General features: G+C 47.2%; 1 protein-coding gene across 1 annotated transcript; it reads left to right on the forward strand.

Moving 5' to 3' along the window:
• Positions 1-7,130: 7,130 nt before the first annotated feature.
• ZNF697 (zinc finger protein 697) lies at positions 7,131-18,684 on the forward strand. The gene is made up of 3 exons (XM_082369435.1): positions 7,131-7,323; positions 12,260-12,540; positions 13,957-18,684. The coding sequence occupies exons 2-3, from the start codon at positions 12,297-12,299 to the stop codon at positions 15,333-15,335; spliced, it is 1,623 nt and encodes a 540-aa protein (XP_082225561.1). The 5' UTR covers positions 7,131-7,323; positions 12,260-12,296; the 3' UTR covers positions 15,336-18,684.
• The last annotated feature ends 401 nt before the right edge of the window (positions 18,685-19,085 follow it).

A 19,085-nucleotide genomic window follows, 5' to 3' on the forward strand; every position in this document is an offset into this window, starting at 1 on the left:
TTTAAAAAAAAATGACAGTCAGTACTAATTGTTCAGGTTGATATGCCATAGGCTTTCTTTTCTCTCCAACTGTCTCTTTTATGATGACTTTTTTTTTTTTTTGGTGATGACTTCTTTTTCAAATGCTGTACCAAGGACATGGAATTATTAAATGTTTACCATAACACTCCATTAAGTCAATGCTAATTCAAAACGACTGCTTTTTTCTGGCCAATGTGATGTCTGTTTTGTCTAAGAAATACGGTAGATAATTCAAAACCTGTTAATTCAGAGGTCATTTCTGAGGTTCACATGAAGGTAAGTTTGAAGAATATCTTTTATGTTTTTCAGTGGAAAAATACTTAAAATCAAAATAGGGGGGAAAAGCAAGAGTCCAGAAGAGAACAGGAAAAATAGGAAGAAAGAAGTCAGCATCAATGAAATGCTATCAGCAAAGCCAGAGCACTAAACCCATGAATACGACAGAGCTCGTTGGGAGAGTCTGGTGCAGGGGAGATTGTACTTAAAAGGAATCAGGTAACCTGAATGGTAGTCCCAATTCTGCCACCAATTCACTACCTTTGTGAGTTCAAACAAGGCACTTATCTTCTCTGGTCCTCATTTTCCTTATCTGTAAAATGAGGGATCCTTTAAAGAAATTTTCAACAAAAGAATTGTGAGATTCTCCCATCATCTGTGGATGGAATCTCTTCATTTAGCTTGTGGTTGGCTTGCTCCTGTCACCTGGCCCACTTCTGCACCACCTCCCACACAGAGAATGCAAAGCTATTCAAACAAGCAAAACGATATGATAGAAAAGAGGGTGAATCTGAGAAACTGTATTTGTCGTCATGGGCCATGTTGGGTGAGTATGGGTTGGGTGATACCCTTCCTTAATTGTCCTTTGGTGTGACCCAGGCTCCTTGTACTGGGGAGTTTGTTTTACTCCCAGAATCCCCTTCTTCATCTGGGTATTTCCATGTTATTCTGTATTTGCAGGCAGGATGACTTTGCTAACACTCTGAAGATTTGTTACGAATGAGTTGGTGACTTTGGCCAGATTTTAATTCATTTTCTTTTCAGAAGAGAAGGATTAACTAACAAAGTGTTTCGTGTCCTGGGTAGGTTATGGCTTGATTAATGTGCTTTGACTCATTGCCCAAATAAGCAACTGATGGGAACCATAAAACCGGGGTCAAACTTGTATAAATTAGCTCCATCCTAGAGAGGCAGTGTGTTAGAGGCTTGAAGAGCAGTTTACCATCCTCTCAGTGCACCTGCCATATAACAAGGAAGTGAAAAGCTGACAAACTACTGATGGCCGGGAGCCCAAGTCTCCAGCCTGAATCTTTCAGCCAAGCCCCATAGGCTATGTTGGGCTGTGTAGAAAGGGGATTGGAACAAAAATTGAGATGCCAGTGTCTCCTGTCTGTCCTCAACTGGTGCATTCGTGGGTAATTCACTTAACCTTTCTGGGTCTCTGTTGCCTGACTCGTCTGTAACATAGGGTACTAGACTAAATCAGCAAACTGGATCAGGCAGGTTGCGTTTGCCAGGTGCCTCCTTCTGCCCCATACCCTTTGAAACTTACTGATGTTTTTGTCTGTGCTACTGCCTGATTTGAGGTTTACTGTCACTATCTTCTCTTCTTCACCAGCCCACCAAAAGATCTTGTGGCATACAGTGGTGAAATTGCTCTTATCCCCCTTCCCCAAAACTGCTCTGGATGATTTCAGAAATGATAGGAATGTATCATGAATCCTCTGTAGTACTGGTTTATAGCAGGGCTTTTGTTTTGTTTTTGTGCCATGAATCCTTTCAGAGTCCAAGGGAAAGCTATGGGCCTTCTTATCAGAAGAGAGGTTCTGCAGACACATTCACATAAGTTATCGGGGAGTTCATGGACTCTGAAGGCCCTCAGGCTAAGAAACCAGGCCTAAGGAAAATACCATTATTCTGTTTACAAGCTTCTATAGGACTGCTGCTCTCTCCAGGAAATGCCAGGAACTAGAGGTAAAAGGATGTAAGGAACCCAAACAGTCTGAGCCTGACGACTGACTTAGGAACTATGGTGTTCAAGGTGTGAGTGGGTCCTGGCCACTTCAACCTCCTTCTTGAGACAGTCGCCTCACTGCCTGGATGAAAGCTGTGTCCTGTCACTGCTTCTGTGCACCATAGACTTACCATGTCTCCTTGGCTAAAACGGAAACTATCTGCAAGCTTTTGGTTTCCAATATAAAGTGGGAGCATGATATCTTCTAGCTGTTCTCTTTGTAATGTGGTAGGAGTACATTTGGATGGCATCCTTAGTGTTTCACTGAGAAGGACACTAATTTAAAAGTTCTCAGTTTGGGCTAATAAAGTAATTCTGTTCCTGCCAGGGTTCATCTCATGGAGATCACTTTTTTCATAAATCACCAGTGTATTAGCTTCCTTTTCATCTACACACATTTTTTTATCCCCTTAGAAGATCATCCTGGAGATGACGAATTATCAATGTACTTAATCTGTTGGACCCTTGCCTCATTTTGTCAGCTTGACTTTCCTGGGGATAAAGCATTCCTCTCGCAGAGATGTCATGACCGGTGCCCCAAGCCAGGTTTATTTCCTCTCCCTCTTTTTTTTTTTTTTTTTTTTGGCTACACCACATGACTTGTGGGATTTTAGTTCCCCGACCAGGCATCGAACCCAGGCCCTTGGCAGTGAGATCAGGGAGTCAGAAGCACTAGAGACTGCCAGGGAATTCCCTCCTCTCCCTGTTGCTGAACAAATGGTGGAAATAAACAAGCACTGGCTGTGGCAGCATCCTTCTTTGCGTTCTTGGGAAATATGCAAGTAGATGAAAGTGGAAACAGTTTTCTGATTCTATTTTGTATATTACAGCTGTTCCTCTATCTCATGAAAAGAAAAAAAGAGACTCAAAAGCATGAAACTTAGATTTCTTTCATCTCTTTTCCCCACTGCCTCTCCCCTCAATACCCGAGAGCTCTGTTCAATATTAGGCATTGTAATCACTCCTGACTTGGCATACTTTGTAAAAAGCAGACTAATCGTTTTGTGGAAGTCACTGACATTTTATTATGGTCTGCTCAGAATGTAAATGAATATAATCAACCTTAAATTTCAGAAAAAAAGAAGATTTGTTATGTTTTCTATTTTTAAACTTTATTAGTAAGTTTTGTAGCAAATAGAAAAGTAAAATCACATATACCACCACCCAGCTTCAACAGTGATCAATGTATGGCCATCTTGTTTCATCTGCATCCCTGCTACTCCCCTCTGTCCTGGAATTACAGACATATCATTTCAAATGAAGCAAATTCCAGACATAGCATTTCACCTGTAAATATTTTCCTGTGTATTTCTTAAAAACACAAGAGTAATTCCTCAATATCAAATATCTAATCCTCATTCACAAGTCCACAATTGTCTAATAATTTGTTGTTGTAGTTTATTTCAATTGGGATTCAAATAAGGTCTATCACTGAGGTTGGTTGATACATCTCAAGTGTTTTGACTTGTACGTTTCTCTCCTTTTTTTTTTTGCCATTTTTGTTATCATTTTTAAAAAATTAATTAATTAATTTTTGGCTGCATTGGATCTTCGTTGCTGCACACGGACTTCCTCTAGTTGCAGTGAGCAGGGGCTACTCTTTGTGGCAGTGAGCGGGCTTCTCACTGTGGTGGCTTCTCTTGTTGCAGAGCACGGGCTCTAGGCGTGCGGGCTTCAGTAGTTGTGGCACACGGGCTCACTAGTTGTGGCTCGCGGGCTCTAGAGCGCAGGCTCAGTAGTTGTGGTGCATGGGCTTAGTTGCTCCGTGGCATGTGGAATCTTCCCGGACCAGGGCTCAAACCCGTGTCCCCTGCATTGGCAGGCAGATTCTTAACCACTGTGCCGCCATGGAAGTCCGATTTTTGTTATCATTTTTGAAGAAACTGGGTTGTGTCACATATTTTCCTATGATCTTGGTTTTACTGATACTGATATTTTTAAGGAAATAAGAGTAACAAGTATATAATTTTAAAAAATATGTACTTAAGAGTATGTAAATGTTTTACTTTACGCTGAAAACAGTCTAGCTATGGAGTTTAAAATTTAATCAGGCAGGAACAATGAAGCATCAGGTGATGTCTCCATTTTTATTCTCTCTTTATCTTTGTTGGAAGACACCTTGGAGGATTATATGCAGAGGTGTCACTTACCCACTGCTGAAATGAGCTGGGCTGGAACATGCCAGCCATTCTTTATCAACGATGCCAAACAGCTATTTTAGGCAGAGAATTGGAAGAGCCATTTTTCCTGTTGAATTTGCAGTGGGAAATTGGGGTGATTGAATGTATGCCTCAAACCCTTTGGTCCCAACATTCCTCTCTCCCTATTCACTGTGATGAACATTGTCTTGAGGGCTGTTCATTCCAGTGGAAATATGATCACAGAATCATCTGGGTTGGAAAAGACTTCCTGAGGTCACCTGACCCCATCTGGTAAACTTAATGAGGGATTCCAACATCAACTCTCCCAGAACAAAGCTGTTTGTTAACAACTCCCATATCCCCCATGGACCCCCTTTGCATTCTAAGTCTGTTTTCTCTTTTGTCCTTCAGTGAAATAGATTATTAAATTGCTCTTTCTGCTGTGGGGTGTGTATGCCTGTACACACACATGTCTGTAGATCTTTAATTAAGATTAATTTTGATTCTTCCCTGCTGTCTTTTATAGCACATATACCCTGAGACCCCATTCCACTCTCTGTATATAGTAATGGTTTTTATGAAAAATAAGATGTTTTCATGAGTAAATTTCGACATAGGTTGGGATTATTGCAGACTGTTTTTTAGCTACGGTGTGTGTGTGATGGTTAATTTTATGCATCAACTTGGCTGGGACGGTAGGTACACAGATATTTGGTCAAACATTATTCTGGGTGTTTCTGTGACAGAGTGTTTGGATGACATTAACATTTAAATTGGTAAACTTTGAGGAAAGCAGGTTGACCTCCATAATGTGGGTGGGCCTCATCCAGTCAGGTGAAGCCCTGAATAGAACAAAAAGACTGATTCCCCTGAGCAAGGAGCAGTTCTCCAGCAAACAGCCTGCAGACTGGAACTGCAGCACCAGTTCTCCTGGGTCTCCAGTCTGCTGGCCCACCTTGTGGATTTTTGAGCTTGCCAGCCTCCATAACCACATGAGCCAATTCTTCATAATAACTCTCTTTCTGTATACACATCCTATTGCTTCTCTTTCTCCGGAGAACCCTGACAAATAGCGTGGGGAAAAAAAGACAAGTATATGCCCCAATTTATTTGGCTGTCTGTTTTTGAAGTGATGTTTTATATTAAAGAGATGGAAAGATCACTGGAGAAGCCATCAGAAAATTGAGATTCTGGCCATAACTTTTCTAGCAAACTGCCTTTCAGTCTCTGATCTGGTCACTTTCCCTCTCTGAGCCTCAATTTCTTGTCTGTGGAAGGAGTTTCAGCAAACGGATTCCCAAGTATATGATTCCACGAAATACAAACATTGAACATTTGAGCCAACTACTGAGGAGTTATCTGAAGACAATTTTTCTGAGGACTGCACAGGTGCTAGATAAAAAAAGACGCTGAGGCTGTACACAGGTAGTGCTGGTAGACGATGCCAAGCAGAGCAGAGAAAAAAATCTTGAACAGAAGTATTCCCTGTGCATCAGGTAGAATATTCTATTTTAGTTAAATGTAAAATCTGGGACAAGTAAATGCCTGCATGAAAACCTTTAGCTTCTGTGCCTTCTCATCTGAGGGCAGATGGTCTAACTTTGAAGGAGCTTAGAATCTGTCTCTGCATTGCAATAATTCTTATTTAGTGCAGGAGTTGTGGGGTGGTGGCAGAGGCTTGGCAGCTGTGACAAGCTGAGGCCCTCCAGCCAAACTGAGGGGTCCTGGCCCAACCATTAGACAGGAAATGCCTGACCCCAAGGACATATGTGCTATTCTTGACCATAAAGATTGGAAAGAATCTCAGACTAGCTCTGGCCAGTGGGGTGGTAAATGGATTTCTCTGTTGCCTTGGTTTTGAGCCTGTGTCTTTTTTCAAATTGGGCTTCCCTCTCCAGGTAAAAAAGCAGTAACCACAAGGAGGAAACCATATTATTTTAGCTTCTCCTGTCTGGAGAGTGGTCAATACTTAGCTGCAGTAATCTTTTAGCTCTGTCTGAAATTACCGTGCACCTCATGCAGCAGTCTGCCACTTGGGAGGTTGGCATTTGGGGTTGGACAGTCTGGGTGTGTGACTGGGAAGTCAGCTGGCCCTTGGGATGCAGACACATTCACCCCGTTCACTGGAGGCATCCCCTGCCAGTATGGCGAGGTGGAGTTCTTTGCCCTTTTCATTCTTTCTGACCACAGGCTCACCCATGAGGAGGCAGGACTCCGATGGCTGTATCCCCTGAGAGGCTGGTTGACTGTTTACCCAGTTGGTGCCTGAAGACTGACAAATGATTAACCCCCCGGAATCCCCGGTTAGACCCCAGTTATGGTCATGAGTTCAGCCTTTAGAGCCGCAGACTTAAATTGTTTTTCCAGCATTCCACGCTGCCGGGCGCCCCTGCCGGACTCTGCGATGGAAACCCTCCCTGGGGAGAGAGTGGTGCGCAGGGGGCGTGGGAAGTGAAGGGAGGAAGCACTGAGGGCTTCGGGGGAGGCGGGATCTGAGCCGCGCCGAGGTAGGGAAGGGACCCGCCAGAGCAGAGGGTACCGGAAAGGAGCTGCAGCCTGGAGGAGGCCGAGTGGGAGCCGCTTCTGGCCGGCCGCCTGGCCGCTTCCTTTCCCTGACATGACAGCCCCGCCGGCCTGGCTCCCGGCCACCTGGCAGTGGCTGTGGCACATGACTGCCTGTCCCTCCTGGGAGGGGGCGGGGAGACGTCTGCTCTCCGGCGGTGGCCATCCCGCCTGCCCAGGGGCCGCAGGTGGGCCCGCTCCTCTCCGGGGGGTACGCCCTGGCCAGCTGTCCCCTTCCCGGGGAGTGGGAATGCCATGGCAAGGAGTCAAGAGACGCTGGGGAGAGACCTGACAATACCTAGGAGCTGTGTCACCTGGAGCTCAACTGAGCCTGTTCTCTTCACATGGAAAACCAGGGTGGATGACCGTCGGTGCTCACCTGACGGAATGACTGGAGTCAAATGAGAGGGATCCGCTCCAGTGCAGGGTCAGCTGCACTGGGCATCCCAACGGGAGACGACTGGCAGCAGGGGGCTGTGAGCGCCGCACTCCACCGCTCCCATTCCCGCCAGCAGGGGGCGTGACACGGGGGGGGTCCTGCGCACGATGCCCCAGAGAAGGACGGCCAGTGGCTCATCTACCAGGAAGGTGGGGGAGAGGTGTGTGCTTGTGGGCTTCAACGCCTTGGCAGGAAGCGACGTTGAATCCTTAAAGTGGTGGCGCTTTTGCTGTTGGAAAGGAATGGGTTTTGCGTTTCTATCGGTCCAGAGGGCGCTGTTGGGAGAAGGTGCCAAGGAGCTCAGGCAGGTTAAGTTCTGATTCTGGCTCCGCGGCTGGCTCCACTTCCCCTTCCCCCACCTCATTCCCTCTCTCCCCGCTCCTTCCTTCCAACATACTTTATCACATTTACTTCCACTCTGTAGCAATATCTTCAGACTGATCGGATTCGTCTTTCGCAGGGGGTTGAGCTTGTCGAGAAGGCGCTTGAGCCTAGTGACTTTATAGAGTTAGAAACATTACTCTTTTCTGAGTTGGGGGGGGGCGGGTAGGGGGAAAGGAACATGAAAATATCGCAGGTTCTAAAAACTAGAATTTGAGTAGTCTCGGCAAAGTTGACTGATCCTACCCTGACGTGGTCTGCGCCCTAGAGAAGGGTTTGGCGGTGGTGGTCTTGGGTGTTTGGGAAGTTAACAGCTTGCTGTGGGAGTCAGGTAAACGAGCTGGAGTTGAACATGTCTAACGAAACTGACAGTGGTGCCTCCCTGGATTCATGCTCCTGCTTGTGGCATGACCAGGAGAAAAGGACTCGGGCACATTCATACCCAACCTCCTCCTCATTGAACAGAAGCCCAGAGGGGCAAGTGCTTACTGTAAGTCACATAGCACAGTGTCTTTGGTGGCCAAAACCAGGGCTCTCCTCATTACTGCTAGTTCAGTGATTAGAACCAGATGCAGAATGGATCTTCTTTGCCTGACTACTCCCACTCTTACCTCTGTTTGGTTTTTCCCCCCTTTAAATTTGTACCCCTTCTTACTGGGGGGGAGAAGAGCTCCATTATAGATGGTTTAAGTCAGGATTTGTCGGACCACGCATACTTTAGATGATTACTTCCTGTATGCAGGATGGTTTATCAGCATCTCCAAACCCACATGGAACTGAACCTTTTTCCCTCTTCCCAGCTCCCCTAAGCAGCCAACCCCTCCCTGGTTCTTGTCTCCACGTGGTGGGCTATTCATTAATAGAGCCTTTAGTGGCCAAGCCAGAGGAAGTTTTTTGTTCGTACTTGCCAAACACCATTCTCGGTGAATATAGCTGTGAAAAGGTGACCCCCAATTTGAGAAGTGTGGGTGTGGGTGTGTGTTCTTTAATCAAGTCATTGCCATAAGTTTCATTTTATAACTACCATTTATTGTGTCTCTACAGTGTGCCAGCTGCTTTTACATTAACCTTATATGGTAGGTGGCAGCATGCTTGTTTTTATGGATGTAGAATCTGAGATTCAGCAAGGTGGAGTCACTTGCACAAGGTGAAGTCGCTGACAAAGAACAGGATTTGAACCCAGGTCAGTTTAGCCACAAAGCTATCACAATGTCCTGCCACCTACTCATTAGCCAACCCTGGCCTTGCCTCGGAAAACATGTTGCTAGTTCTTATTTTGAGAATGAATGGAACAAAATGTGCCTAGATAGCTAGTGACTGACAGTTCAGTTATACTGGTGTGTAGATAACATTTCTGAAAATTAAGTCTTCTAGGTTGAGCTAAGCACAACTCCTGTCCTTGTCTTCCTTTTTGCTGCTTTTGAATAATTGTAGGTTCTCCTATAATGTATTTTATCACGTTGAAAACAAAGTTGGCATCTTTTGCTGATAATAATACATCTTTATTGTAGAAAATACTGATGTTCACAAAAAGGAAAAGTTATCCCAAACAACACACCAGCTTCTGGTTAAGAATGTGGGTACTGGAGCTGGACTGCAGGGGCTTTGTCCCTGCTGTGCCACTTAATGATTTGTATGACCTTGAGCTAATCGCTTAACTTAAGTGCCTAGTTCCTCGTCTCTGAAGTTGAAAATCATACCCTGCTTCATTGGGTTGTTGTTAAGATTAAATGATGCAAAGCCCCTAGAAGTGACCAAGAGATATTTAACATTGTGATAAATAATCTTCTGGTCTTCCTCTCTGAACCTGTGTAGACATGTGTAACTATATGCTAGTGTGCATATACTAATAAACAAATGAGATTATTTTTAAACCAGCTAGTTTTCATCTAATAATATATTGTGACTACCTTTCCATACCTCTGAATAGCCTTCTCCATTACTTGATAGCTGCTTAGAATCCTATGATGTGATGGTGTGAATGGAGCTGAATCCATATTGTGGGGCATGCAGATTTCCAGTTTTGCACTAACATAATGCATTCTAAAACAGATTTGAGTAGATGTTGTACCATGAATGTATCTCTCTAGGCAACAGGAGCTTCCTGCTCTTTCCAGAACATACCTAGTCCTCCCTCCCTTGGTGTGAATAAGGATCTGGACATGCTCCCTTTGGGAGCTCAGAGCCTCCTTAATCCTGAGTGGGGCAGCATTGTGAACTTCATAAGACAGCCCTAAATGGGGAACTCACTCAGATTCTGCCTCTCCCTGCTCTCCCCACTTAAATCTAAAAAAAAAAAAAAAAAAAAAAGTTTATTTATTTAATATCTCTGGTATGAACTATCTCTTGGTTCCCAAGAAATCACAAATCAGAAAGTCTGCTTGTTCCATTTTTGCTGTGTCTGAGGTGATTTCTAAGAAGGCACTCTGTCCTTCGTAAAAGGGTTTGGGGTAAAATCTTAAGCTTTCCTGCTTCCCAGGGTAGACCGTTAAATCCTACCCTTTATGGTGGAGAGCTGCAGTTACTTCTGTACCATTCTGGGTACCATACCCTGCCATTTTAGTTTTATGAATTTCTGGTGACACACTTATTTGATTTCCTTTACTTTATTGATAAAATTCTTCTTGCTCGTCTTAGATTGGCAGAAACCATTGACTAGGTCCCCTTTAAGTCCCTCTCCCACCTCTCCACTGCTTTCAGCCACTAGCAAACCAACAGGTCACATGTTTGAAAACCTTCTACCGCCCGTCTTCGGGGTGTATTATATCTATGCTGACTCAAGGGCTGTACTTGTCTATAGAGTCTGAGCTCCAGGAGGCAAGAGGGTGATGGGTAGAAGTGACTTGGGGTCAATAGTCCCTTTCGGGATAGACCTCTTAAAAGGTTTATGGCTTTAAAGGGATTTTCTCCTACAGCCTAATCCTGAGTGTTTGGGACCTGGCATTTTAAACAGTTATACATTCTAAAGGGACCCGCTGTGTTCCAGGACACTGCTGACTGATCATCCTCAGTCCAGCCATTTTCCTGTGATGTTTAAGAAGCAGGCTTGATGTTTCCCTCTAATCTAGGGAGCATATCATCAGCTCTGAGAAAGGATATAATGTGCTATTTAGGGCTGTGAGTCTGCCAAAATTACGGAGGGGCTGGTGTGTCTTTGAGGTGGGCTGGAATGGCATCAGGACTTAGAAAGAGGAATACTGTGTGAATTCCACATTTGGACTACTCAGTATCGAGTCCATGCCACAGTATTTTCCAAAGTGCTTCTTAATGTTTCCTTCTGACACCCTCCGTGTGTGAAAGGTTATGTAGCATTATCCTCCTTGCACTGGTGAGGACACTGAAACAATGAGAGGTTAACTGACTTGCCTTGGGCTGCAGAGTAAGGCTGACTCCACCGGAAAGGCTGCTGCCGGTAACTCCTGCTTTCCACGCCGAAAAGTCACAGAGCCAGGGCTGCCTCTGGGAAGCCCTGTCGACAGAGGCAGGTAGGAAAAGCCACATGCTCAGCCATATTCTTGGGACTGCCAAGGCAGAGAGAGAGCTGTACACTTCAACGTCAGTCCAAGATCCTTGACCTGTAAACTGTTTTGCTGCCTTGAGCTGAGCTGTAAGAGTGATAGATGGCAGATGTCAATTATTTTTGGCTCAACGGCCCAGTCTTGGCAGGGCGCCCTATACTTTTGAAACGTAAACCTGCCATCTACAAAAGGTTTAGGAATCTGATGTCATCGTCTCCCTACAACTCACACGTTGGCCTGTTCTGTGGAGGGGTTACCAGTTGTGCCAGAGGACGTTCCTGTTAAGGGCTCTCTACAATTAAAGGATATAATAAGGCAAAATATTTCATCAGGCTATAGAGATGGCTTCTAATACAGAGGGTCCCTGCATCTCTTCCACCACCCCCAACAGACCTACTAAAGCTTGAACTACTTGGCTCACTGCTCACAGGAAAGCAGCATATCCTCACTGTGGAGCCAGGATGCTGCTGTTGGTGACACAGTCTTAGATAAGAAGTTAATATACCGATGCTTTTGTTAGTCTTGTGTCTTCAATGTACTTTTCCTCTGGTTCCTTAGAGGCCCCCTCATAAGTAGCTAAAATCCTCACAAAATTGCTGTGGGTTTGAGGAGGGCAAGCTGCACCCCCGCCCCCCAGCTTTACTGAGGTATAATTGACCTCAGTAAATAAAATATTGTATACAAATAAAAATTGTATCTATTTAGAGGAGGGCAAGCTTTAACTAGAGTAAGGAACTCATGGAACTTTGAAGCAGCACAATTGGTTTAATTCCCACTTTACTGCTTACAAGTTAGCCTTAAGCTAGTGGGGTCTTCTTTTTGAGGTTTAAGTTTTCTCATCTGTAAAGTGGGAATACCACTGTTACCCCACTGTTAAGGCTATAGAGCCATGTTAATAGAATAATCCACTTCATATATGGAAGCAGATGGAATTATAGTCCAGTGAGAGTTGACATGTGGCCTCATGAGTTGCCACTGTCCCTCTGCTACCCAGACCAGCCTTCTTTTCGCTCAGTTCTATTTACCTTAAAGCGTGAGATGGAGCAGAGATCTGCCATCTGGGGCTTGGAACTCTGTACATTTTATTGGACTGTGCCATTGATTTTCATGGAAATCAAAGCCAGACCTGGTAGGGGGATGAGGCCAGACTCACGTGACCTTTATCTGTGTGTTTTGTCTGGAGCAGGGATCCCTGGTCACCTCCCTTGTCCTGTTCTTCCTGGATGGAACGAGAAGATAAACGGGGCGTGTGTGAAGCCCAGGACTCAGAAGACAAGGGGATGGGCTCTGATTTTGAGAACTCTGAAGACAGGGAAGGGGACCCAGAAGACAGAGGAATGGGCTCTAACCCACATGACGCAGACAAGAGAGAATGCCACCTGGAGCAGGAGATGGGCTCCAACCCACAGGACGAAGCTCTAAGAGGGGACTCAGAGGAGAGGGAACTAGTGTCTAACATCTGCACAGGTGAGGAGAAAACGGCAATTTCGGTGGAAGTTGCCCCATTCACATTTATTTCTAGCTCCTCCAGAGTGATAACCAGGGGCAACATTCTTAGGAGGCAGCTCTCTAGAGGACACCATTAAGCAGATTCTGTACGATCTTAAGCCTGAGGAACATCCTTTTCATCAGTCTGGTCTGAGGTGGGCTGTACTGGTAAACATGGGTGAAGAGGGTAACTCACAGGCGTGCACTTGACAGCATACAAAATACTGCCATAAAATCACACGTGTAACAGCACAAGAGGGAACACAGGTAACATTGGGACCTACGTCCTGGGGTTGCTGGAGAGTTAGATGAGTTGCTTAGCACAGATCCAGATGTTTACAGTTAACAGTCATCATCCCCACTTGCAGATAAATAAACACAGTGGTAAGGGACCTGCCCAGGTCCATGTGGCTAATACCCAAAGTGCCCAAGGCCTCTCCTAAATCCCTTGCTATTCCTGATCTGGAAAGAGTAAACGCTGGGGCCTCCATCCGCTTCCTTGTTTCCATCTTTGGGCTTTTGTTGCTTTATCCTGCTCTGTGCATGCCTTGGGGACAGAAATGAGCTGAAATACCTTATGATCAGGGCCGTGAGGTTACATTCCTTCCCCAGAACACCTCCCAGACCCGCTGCTGCCCTCCGTTGCAGTGCACAGAGCACGTGGTCTTTCACATCCCAGTAACTTTCCTGGGTGTCCTCTGCTTGGGGATAAGCAGCCAGACGCAGACAGATGTGTGTTCTGGATCAGCCTCTAAGTTGGACTCACCAGCTCTAGGCCCTGCACTCACCTCCCCTTTTCCCCAACTCTCCAACCCCCTTACATAGTAAAGCCCTTAGGTTGGGGTGTGTTTGGTTTGTTGTTTCATCTTAAGCGGTTGCAGACTGACCAATCATATTTAAAAACTCAGTTCGGCGCCTAGTTAGGTCGGGTGGTCTTTTCTTGTGGTTGGCTGGAGTGGCCTTGTCTTTTGAGGCTAGGGCCTTGAAAGGCATTGGTGGCTCTTGGAGTGGGCAGATGTCTTCCGAGATCCCAGAGAGTCCCACTTGGCCCAAACTTGACCATTTCAAGCTGACTGTCAGGCCTTCAGGTGGCCCTGGGGAACAGAGCCTCAGGTCCAGTGGGTGGGGCCTGGGCCAGGAGACAGCTGCCTGAAGAACTGGAAAGCCAAGGGGGCAGGTGAGCTCGCTCTCCTTTAGGCCTTCCCCAGGAGTCACCAGGCGGGAAGGAGGCTGGAATTGGGGGTGGAGGAGACAGGGACCTTGGAGAGAGAGGTTGAGAGTCCCCGGGGGAGGGGATTACCCCGTGGCCCACCCTCTTACTGAGACAGGCTTCCTCTGGGTTTACCTCTTGAGCGCCCAGTATGGTCACCCCCATTGCCGCCTTTTCTGTTGCAGGGGGGCTGCTGAGCGAGGAAGAAGGGGTTGCTCTCCGTGAGGAAGAGGATGACCAAGCTGGAGTAGCTGAGATGGCGATGTTCGCAGGGCTGTCGGAGTCCATCGGCATTTCCCGGAGCCCCCAGGAAGAGGAGGAAGAGGAGCAGCCGCCTCCTGCCGTGCTTCCCTGGAGGCGGCACCTCTCCCTGGGGAGTCGACACCGGGGTGACAAGCCCGCCCACCGCCGATTCCGCCGGCTCCACCACCCCATGGCCATGGACCTCGGGGAGCTCGACAGCCTGATGGCCAGCATCATGGACGCGCCCACCATCTGCCCCGACTGCGGGGAGAGCTTCAGCCCGGGCGCCGCCTTCCTGCAGCACCAGCGCATTCACCGCCTGGCGGAGGCCGCCGCGGCCGCCAGCCTGGAGCCCTTCGGCTTCTCAGGCGAGTGCGGCGGGGTGGTGGGGATGATGGGCGTGGGCGTGGCCGGGGGCTTCGGGGCGGGGCCCGCGCTGGCCCGGCCCCCGCGCGAGAAGCCCTTCCGCTGCGGGGAGTGCGGCAAGGGCTTCAGCCGCAACACCTACCTGACCAACCACCTGCGGCTGCACACGGGCGAGCGGCCCAACCTGTGCGCCGACTGCGGCAAGAGCTTCAGCTGGCGCGCCGACCTGCTCAAGCACCGGCGCCTGCACACGGGCGAGAAGCCCTACCCGTGCCCCGAGTGCGGCGAGGCCTTCAGCCTCAGCTCGCACCTGCTGAGCCACCGGCGGGCGCACGCGGCGGCCAGCGGTGCGGGGCCGGCGGCGCTGCGGCCCTTCGCCTGCGGGGAGTGCGGCAAGGGCTTCGTGCGCCGTTCGCACCTGGCCAACCACCAGCGCATCCACACGGGCGAGAAGCCGCACGGCTGCGGCGACTGCGGCAAGCGCTTCAGCTGGCGCTCGGACCTGGTGAAGCACCAGCGCGTGCACACGGGCGAGAAGCCCTACATGTGCTCCGAGTGCGGAGAAACTTTCAGCGTCAGCTCTCACCTCTTCACGCACAAGCGCACGCACTCGGGTGAGCGGCCGTACGTGTGCCGCGAGTGCGGCAAGGGCTTCGGGCGCAACTCGCACCTGGTGAACCACCTGCGCGTGCACACGGGCGAGAAGCCCTTCCGCTGCGGCCAGTGCGAGAAGCGCTTCAGCGACTTCTCCACGCTCACGCAGCACCAGCGCACGCACACGGGCGAGAAGCCCTACACGTGCATCGAGTGCGGCAAGAGCTTCATCCAGAGCTCGCACCTGATCCGCCACCGCCGCATCCACACGGGCAACAAGCCGCACAAGTGCGCCGGCTGTGGCAAGGGCTTCCGCTACAAGACGCACCTCGCGCAGCACCAGAAGCTGCACCTGTGCTAGGGCTGCGCCCGACGGAGGCTGCGCACTGGGGGGCGGGGCGGGGGGCTAGATGTCCTGGGGACAGACCCTGTAGAAAGAAATGGGGAAGGGGGGGGCAATCGGAGAATGACTGGGGAGCCTTGAGGTGTTCGGGGTCCTGAAGGGGAGGGTTGAGTAAGACTTGTTCTTTCGGGGATGCTGTATTTTGCCTGCCTCCTCCCTAACGAAGAAATGTTTGGGAGATGTGCTTGAGCGTGGCGACGTCACCACATGCACGCTGCGGAGGATGAAGAGCGTGGAGGAGCGGGCACTTTGAGGACCTTGAGGAAGGGGAGTTAGGGGGGTGGGGGAGGGCACAGGATGACAGGCAGTAGAGTAGCTTGGGCAGTGATGGCCCGTGGGAAGCGGGGAGAGCGTGTGGTTGGAGTGAGGGTTACGGGGTAAAGTGAAAGGCGGGTGTCAGTAATTCTGTCCTGGTTTCAGCAGGTATTAAGCCACTGTTTACCCTGTTCCCACACATCAGCTATAGTCCCACGACAAGTAGAGGAACTTTGTCCGTCCTACAGGAGTGGATATTTTGTGTGCTCTTCCCTTCCTCTGAGCCACAGCTAGCTGCTATTTTGAGGTGTCCAGGGGAAACTGGGCAGAAAAGCTACACACCCTCGTCTCCAGGGTGGAATCTTTGAGGTTTAGAAATTCATTCACAGCTGGTTTTCAGATCTGGGAAATCGTGGTCCTGCTCCTGGTTCTTTGCTACTTCCTTTAAGATAGTCTAGCTTCATGCTGGGTCAAGGGAGTCTGTGCGGATGACCAGACCCCTGCCGCCGGTGTCAGGTGTGTTCCAGGCCCAGGATTTCTTTCAGGTCTCATCTGTGATCTTTTAAGTGCTGGGAAATGGAACAATCGCAGCTATGTGTGACTTTTCCTTTCCCAGGTCAGCTTGATGCTTGTTTCAGGTGAGACTCAGGCCATCAACAGTTGCCCCAGCGACCTGCTACAAAAGTCAATTTGCTCAGAGTTTTCCTGAGAAATCCAGGAAAGCAAATGTTCCCATGTTGGGGCGCCAGGCTCCTTCGTCTCATTTGCCTTCATTTTGTATCTGTGTACCCCTCCCCCTCTGCAGTAATGGGGGAGACATTCGAACCCACACCTCCACCCATATTGATACGGGCTCTGGTCTGAGTAGAAATTTCTCTTTCCTGCACAGGGCGGCAGAGTAGAAAGCTCAAGACTTTACACAAGGAGAGCACAAGCAGGGAGAGTTGTAAATGCAAAATTGCCAAATAGCACAAGCAATGAATGTCCTCTGGTTGTTATATAAATGCCAAAATAGCACTTTTGTATTTGTAAAGTGCTTTCTGCTTTGTAATGCTTGTTAGTTGTTTCTCACTTCTTTGTGAGGTAGAACAGTATTATGACCCCTGTCTTAGGGAAGGCCTGGGGACAGGAGTGTGACAGGTAGTTCTGAAGAGAGGCTGATGACAGTGTGGATAGGTGTGGTCTGCCCTTTTGTGCTCTCCAGCTCAGCTGCTAGGAAGACTTACCTGTCGTGATTTATATAATAAGGACACTGAAAATTCTTATGCTTGATGGAAAATTTAAGGCTAGTCTAGAAGGGCCAAAGATGTCCTTGTTGACAAAGCTGGTCTTTGTCATGTAATTAGAGTGTCCTAGATATGTTCCATTTCTGGTAGGGGCTATAGTTAGATGACTCTTGTATAGACTTCAGTTACCTATGCTGAAAATCCCTCCCTTAGGTTAGCCTTTAGAAGGTAGAGTTGTGGAAAGCAGTTTTGTTTTCTTTATTAGCAGTTGTTAACCTATACTTTTCATGGAAGCATCTTCACAAACTGTTGGACACACTTGAAGGAAAAAAAAAAAACAACCCACAAGATTGTTTTTACGGTTTTAGCAAGCTTTCTGTGGATGCTGGTAATTTATACTTGATCAGTTGTATTCTAGCAAAGAACCTCTTTGGGGACTCTAGGAAAGCATGTTTTTGCCATCGTAACACTTAAAAAAAAAAAAAAAAACCCTGAGAATTCTGGGCTTGTATAATGCCTGTTGATCTTGCCCTCTTAATCAATTTGTTGTTATTCACAAATGCAAGTAGATTTTCAAACTATAGATAGTTTTGGAAGATACTAATTCCTTTTTATTTTAGTCAAGAGTAATCTGAGCAAAGCAAGCGTCCGTTATTTATTCTGACTCTGTAGTCTGAATACCAAGTGTATGAGACTCACATGAAAATAATATAGCCAATTTGTAGGTAATCTTATTACTTTGTGTTGTTTTTTTTTTTTCTTCATGCGCATCTACCTCTTCCAGCTGTTTTAAGTTCTCTCGAGTCTGTGCCTATGAAATCTCATCCAACTTTTGATTATTCATGGGTTTATGATCCACATTCTGGGTCACTTGGTCTTTCGCTGACATTTTCATACTATTGCACAGTCTCCTCTGCATCCAGTGTGCTCCATGGCAGAAACTTTCGAGCATGGGTTCAACGGGGAGAGGAGATTGAAGCTAATGTAAAATAATTTACTGGCGGTGGAATTCTTCGGATTTCACTGACCCACTCTGTTCTTTCTGTTACCATAGATAAGAAAGCCAGCCACTACTTCACTATCCCTTCTGTGACCACATCCCTCAGCAGAAGAAAACAGTCCAGCCACCAAACGCCCCACTCTCATGGTGCAGCTAAAATGTGATTCCATTTTTCTTATAATTCTTCAGGGAACATAGCTGCATTAAGTGAGGTTCAGTGCATTCAGGAGGTTGTTTCTTGTATCTAGTTTTAGAAAAATAGTATTGCTAAAGCAAACCCTGGTAACTGGTTCACCCTTAAAAATGTCACTCTGAAGACTCCTTCCACCAACTCATTAATGATGGTGGAGGCAAATGTATCATTTGTTTCCTGGGGAGTTTGGTCAAGTGCAGGCTACCCTTTACTGAGAAGAAGCTAGAGCAGTTTTAAATAGGTTAAATGGCTTGATTAAATATTGAGCTCTGAGCTGGAAGGAGAAGATGAGAAGTTAACCCCTTGAGCCATGTGGCCTCTTCAAGATCCGGAGGCTGTACATATGTGAAAAAGTACAAATTAAGAACCTGTGTTCGTAGACAATCTGAACTGTGTTTCTGAAGTTTGTGCACATTTTCCTTCACTGTAATGTTATTTTACAGTTGTTTGTTAAAATGGTGAATAATTTAATGATCCTAAAAGTAACAGGTTTTGTGTGAGTGTGTGCTTGTGTATGTGAGAATTGCCTTATTTTCAGGTTGTTTTATTTAATGATGGTTCCCTGGACAGCATTCTGGTGTTCAGCAACCAGTATGGAATATTTGTCATTAAATCCAGATCAGTCTTTTACCATGTCAGTCTTTCACCATGTCAGTCTTTCCTTTTTACTTGTCACCCATTTAATATCACTCAGTTCAATCTAGGGAAGCTATGCTCTGGTAGAACAGGAGTGAGCAAACTACCAAATCCAGCCTGTCCCTCTGTATGAATAGAATTTTGTTGGAATACAGTTCTACCCAGACAGCCTTCCTGACACAGTGTCTATGGCTGCTTTTGCACTAAAACGGCAAGGCTGGGTAGTGGTGACAGAGGCTACGTGATCCACAATTCGAAGATATTTATGATCTGGATCTTTACAGAAGAAGTTTGCTGACTCCTGATTTAGAATGTTCCAGTGGATCCTAGATCATCCTGGCTGATGTCTAAATAGCCTGTGCATTGTAACCAATAATTCAGTGCAACACTTGTGCACT

The sequence above is a fragment of the Balaenoptera borealis genome (assembly GCF_965194805.1).
Source record: "Balaenoptera borealis genome assembly, chromosome: 1".
Lineage (NCBI taxonomy): Eukaryota > Metazoa > Chordata > Mammalia > Artiodactyla > Balaenopteridae > Balaenoptera > Balaenoptera borealis.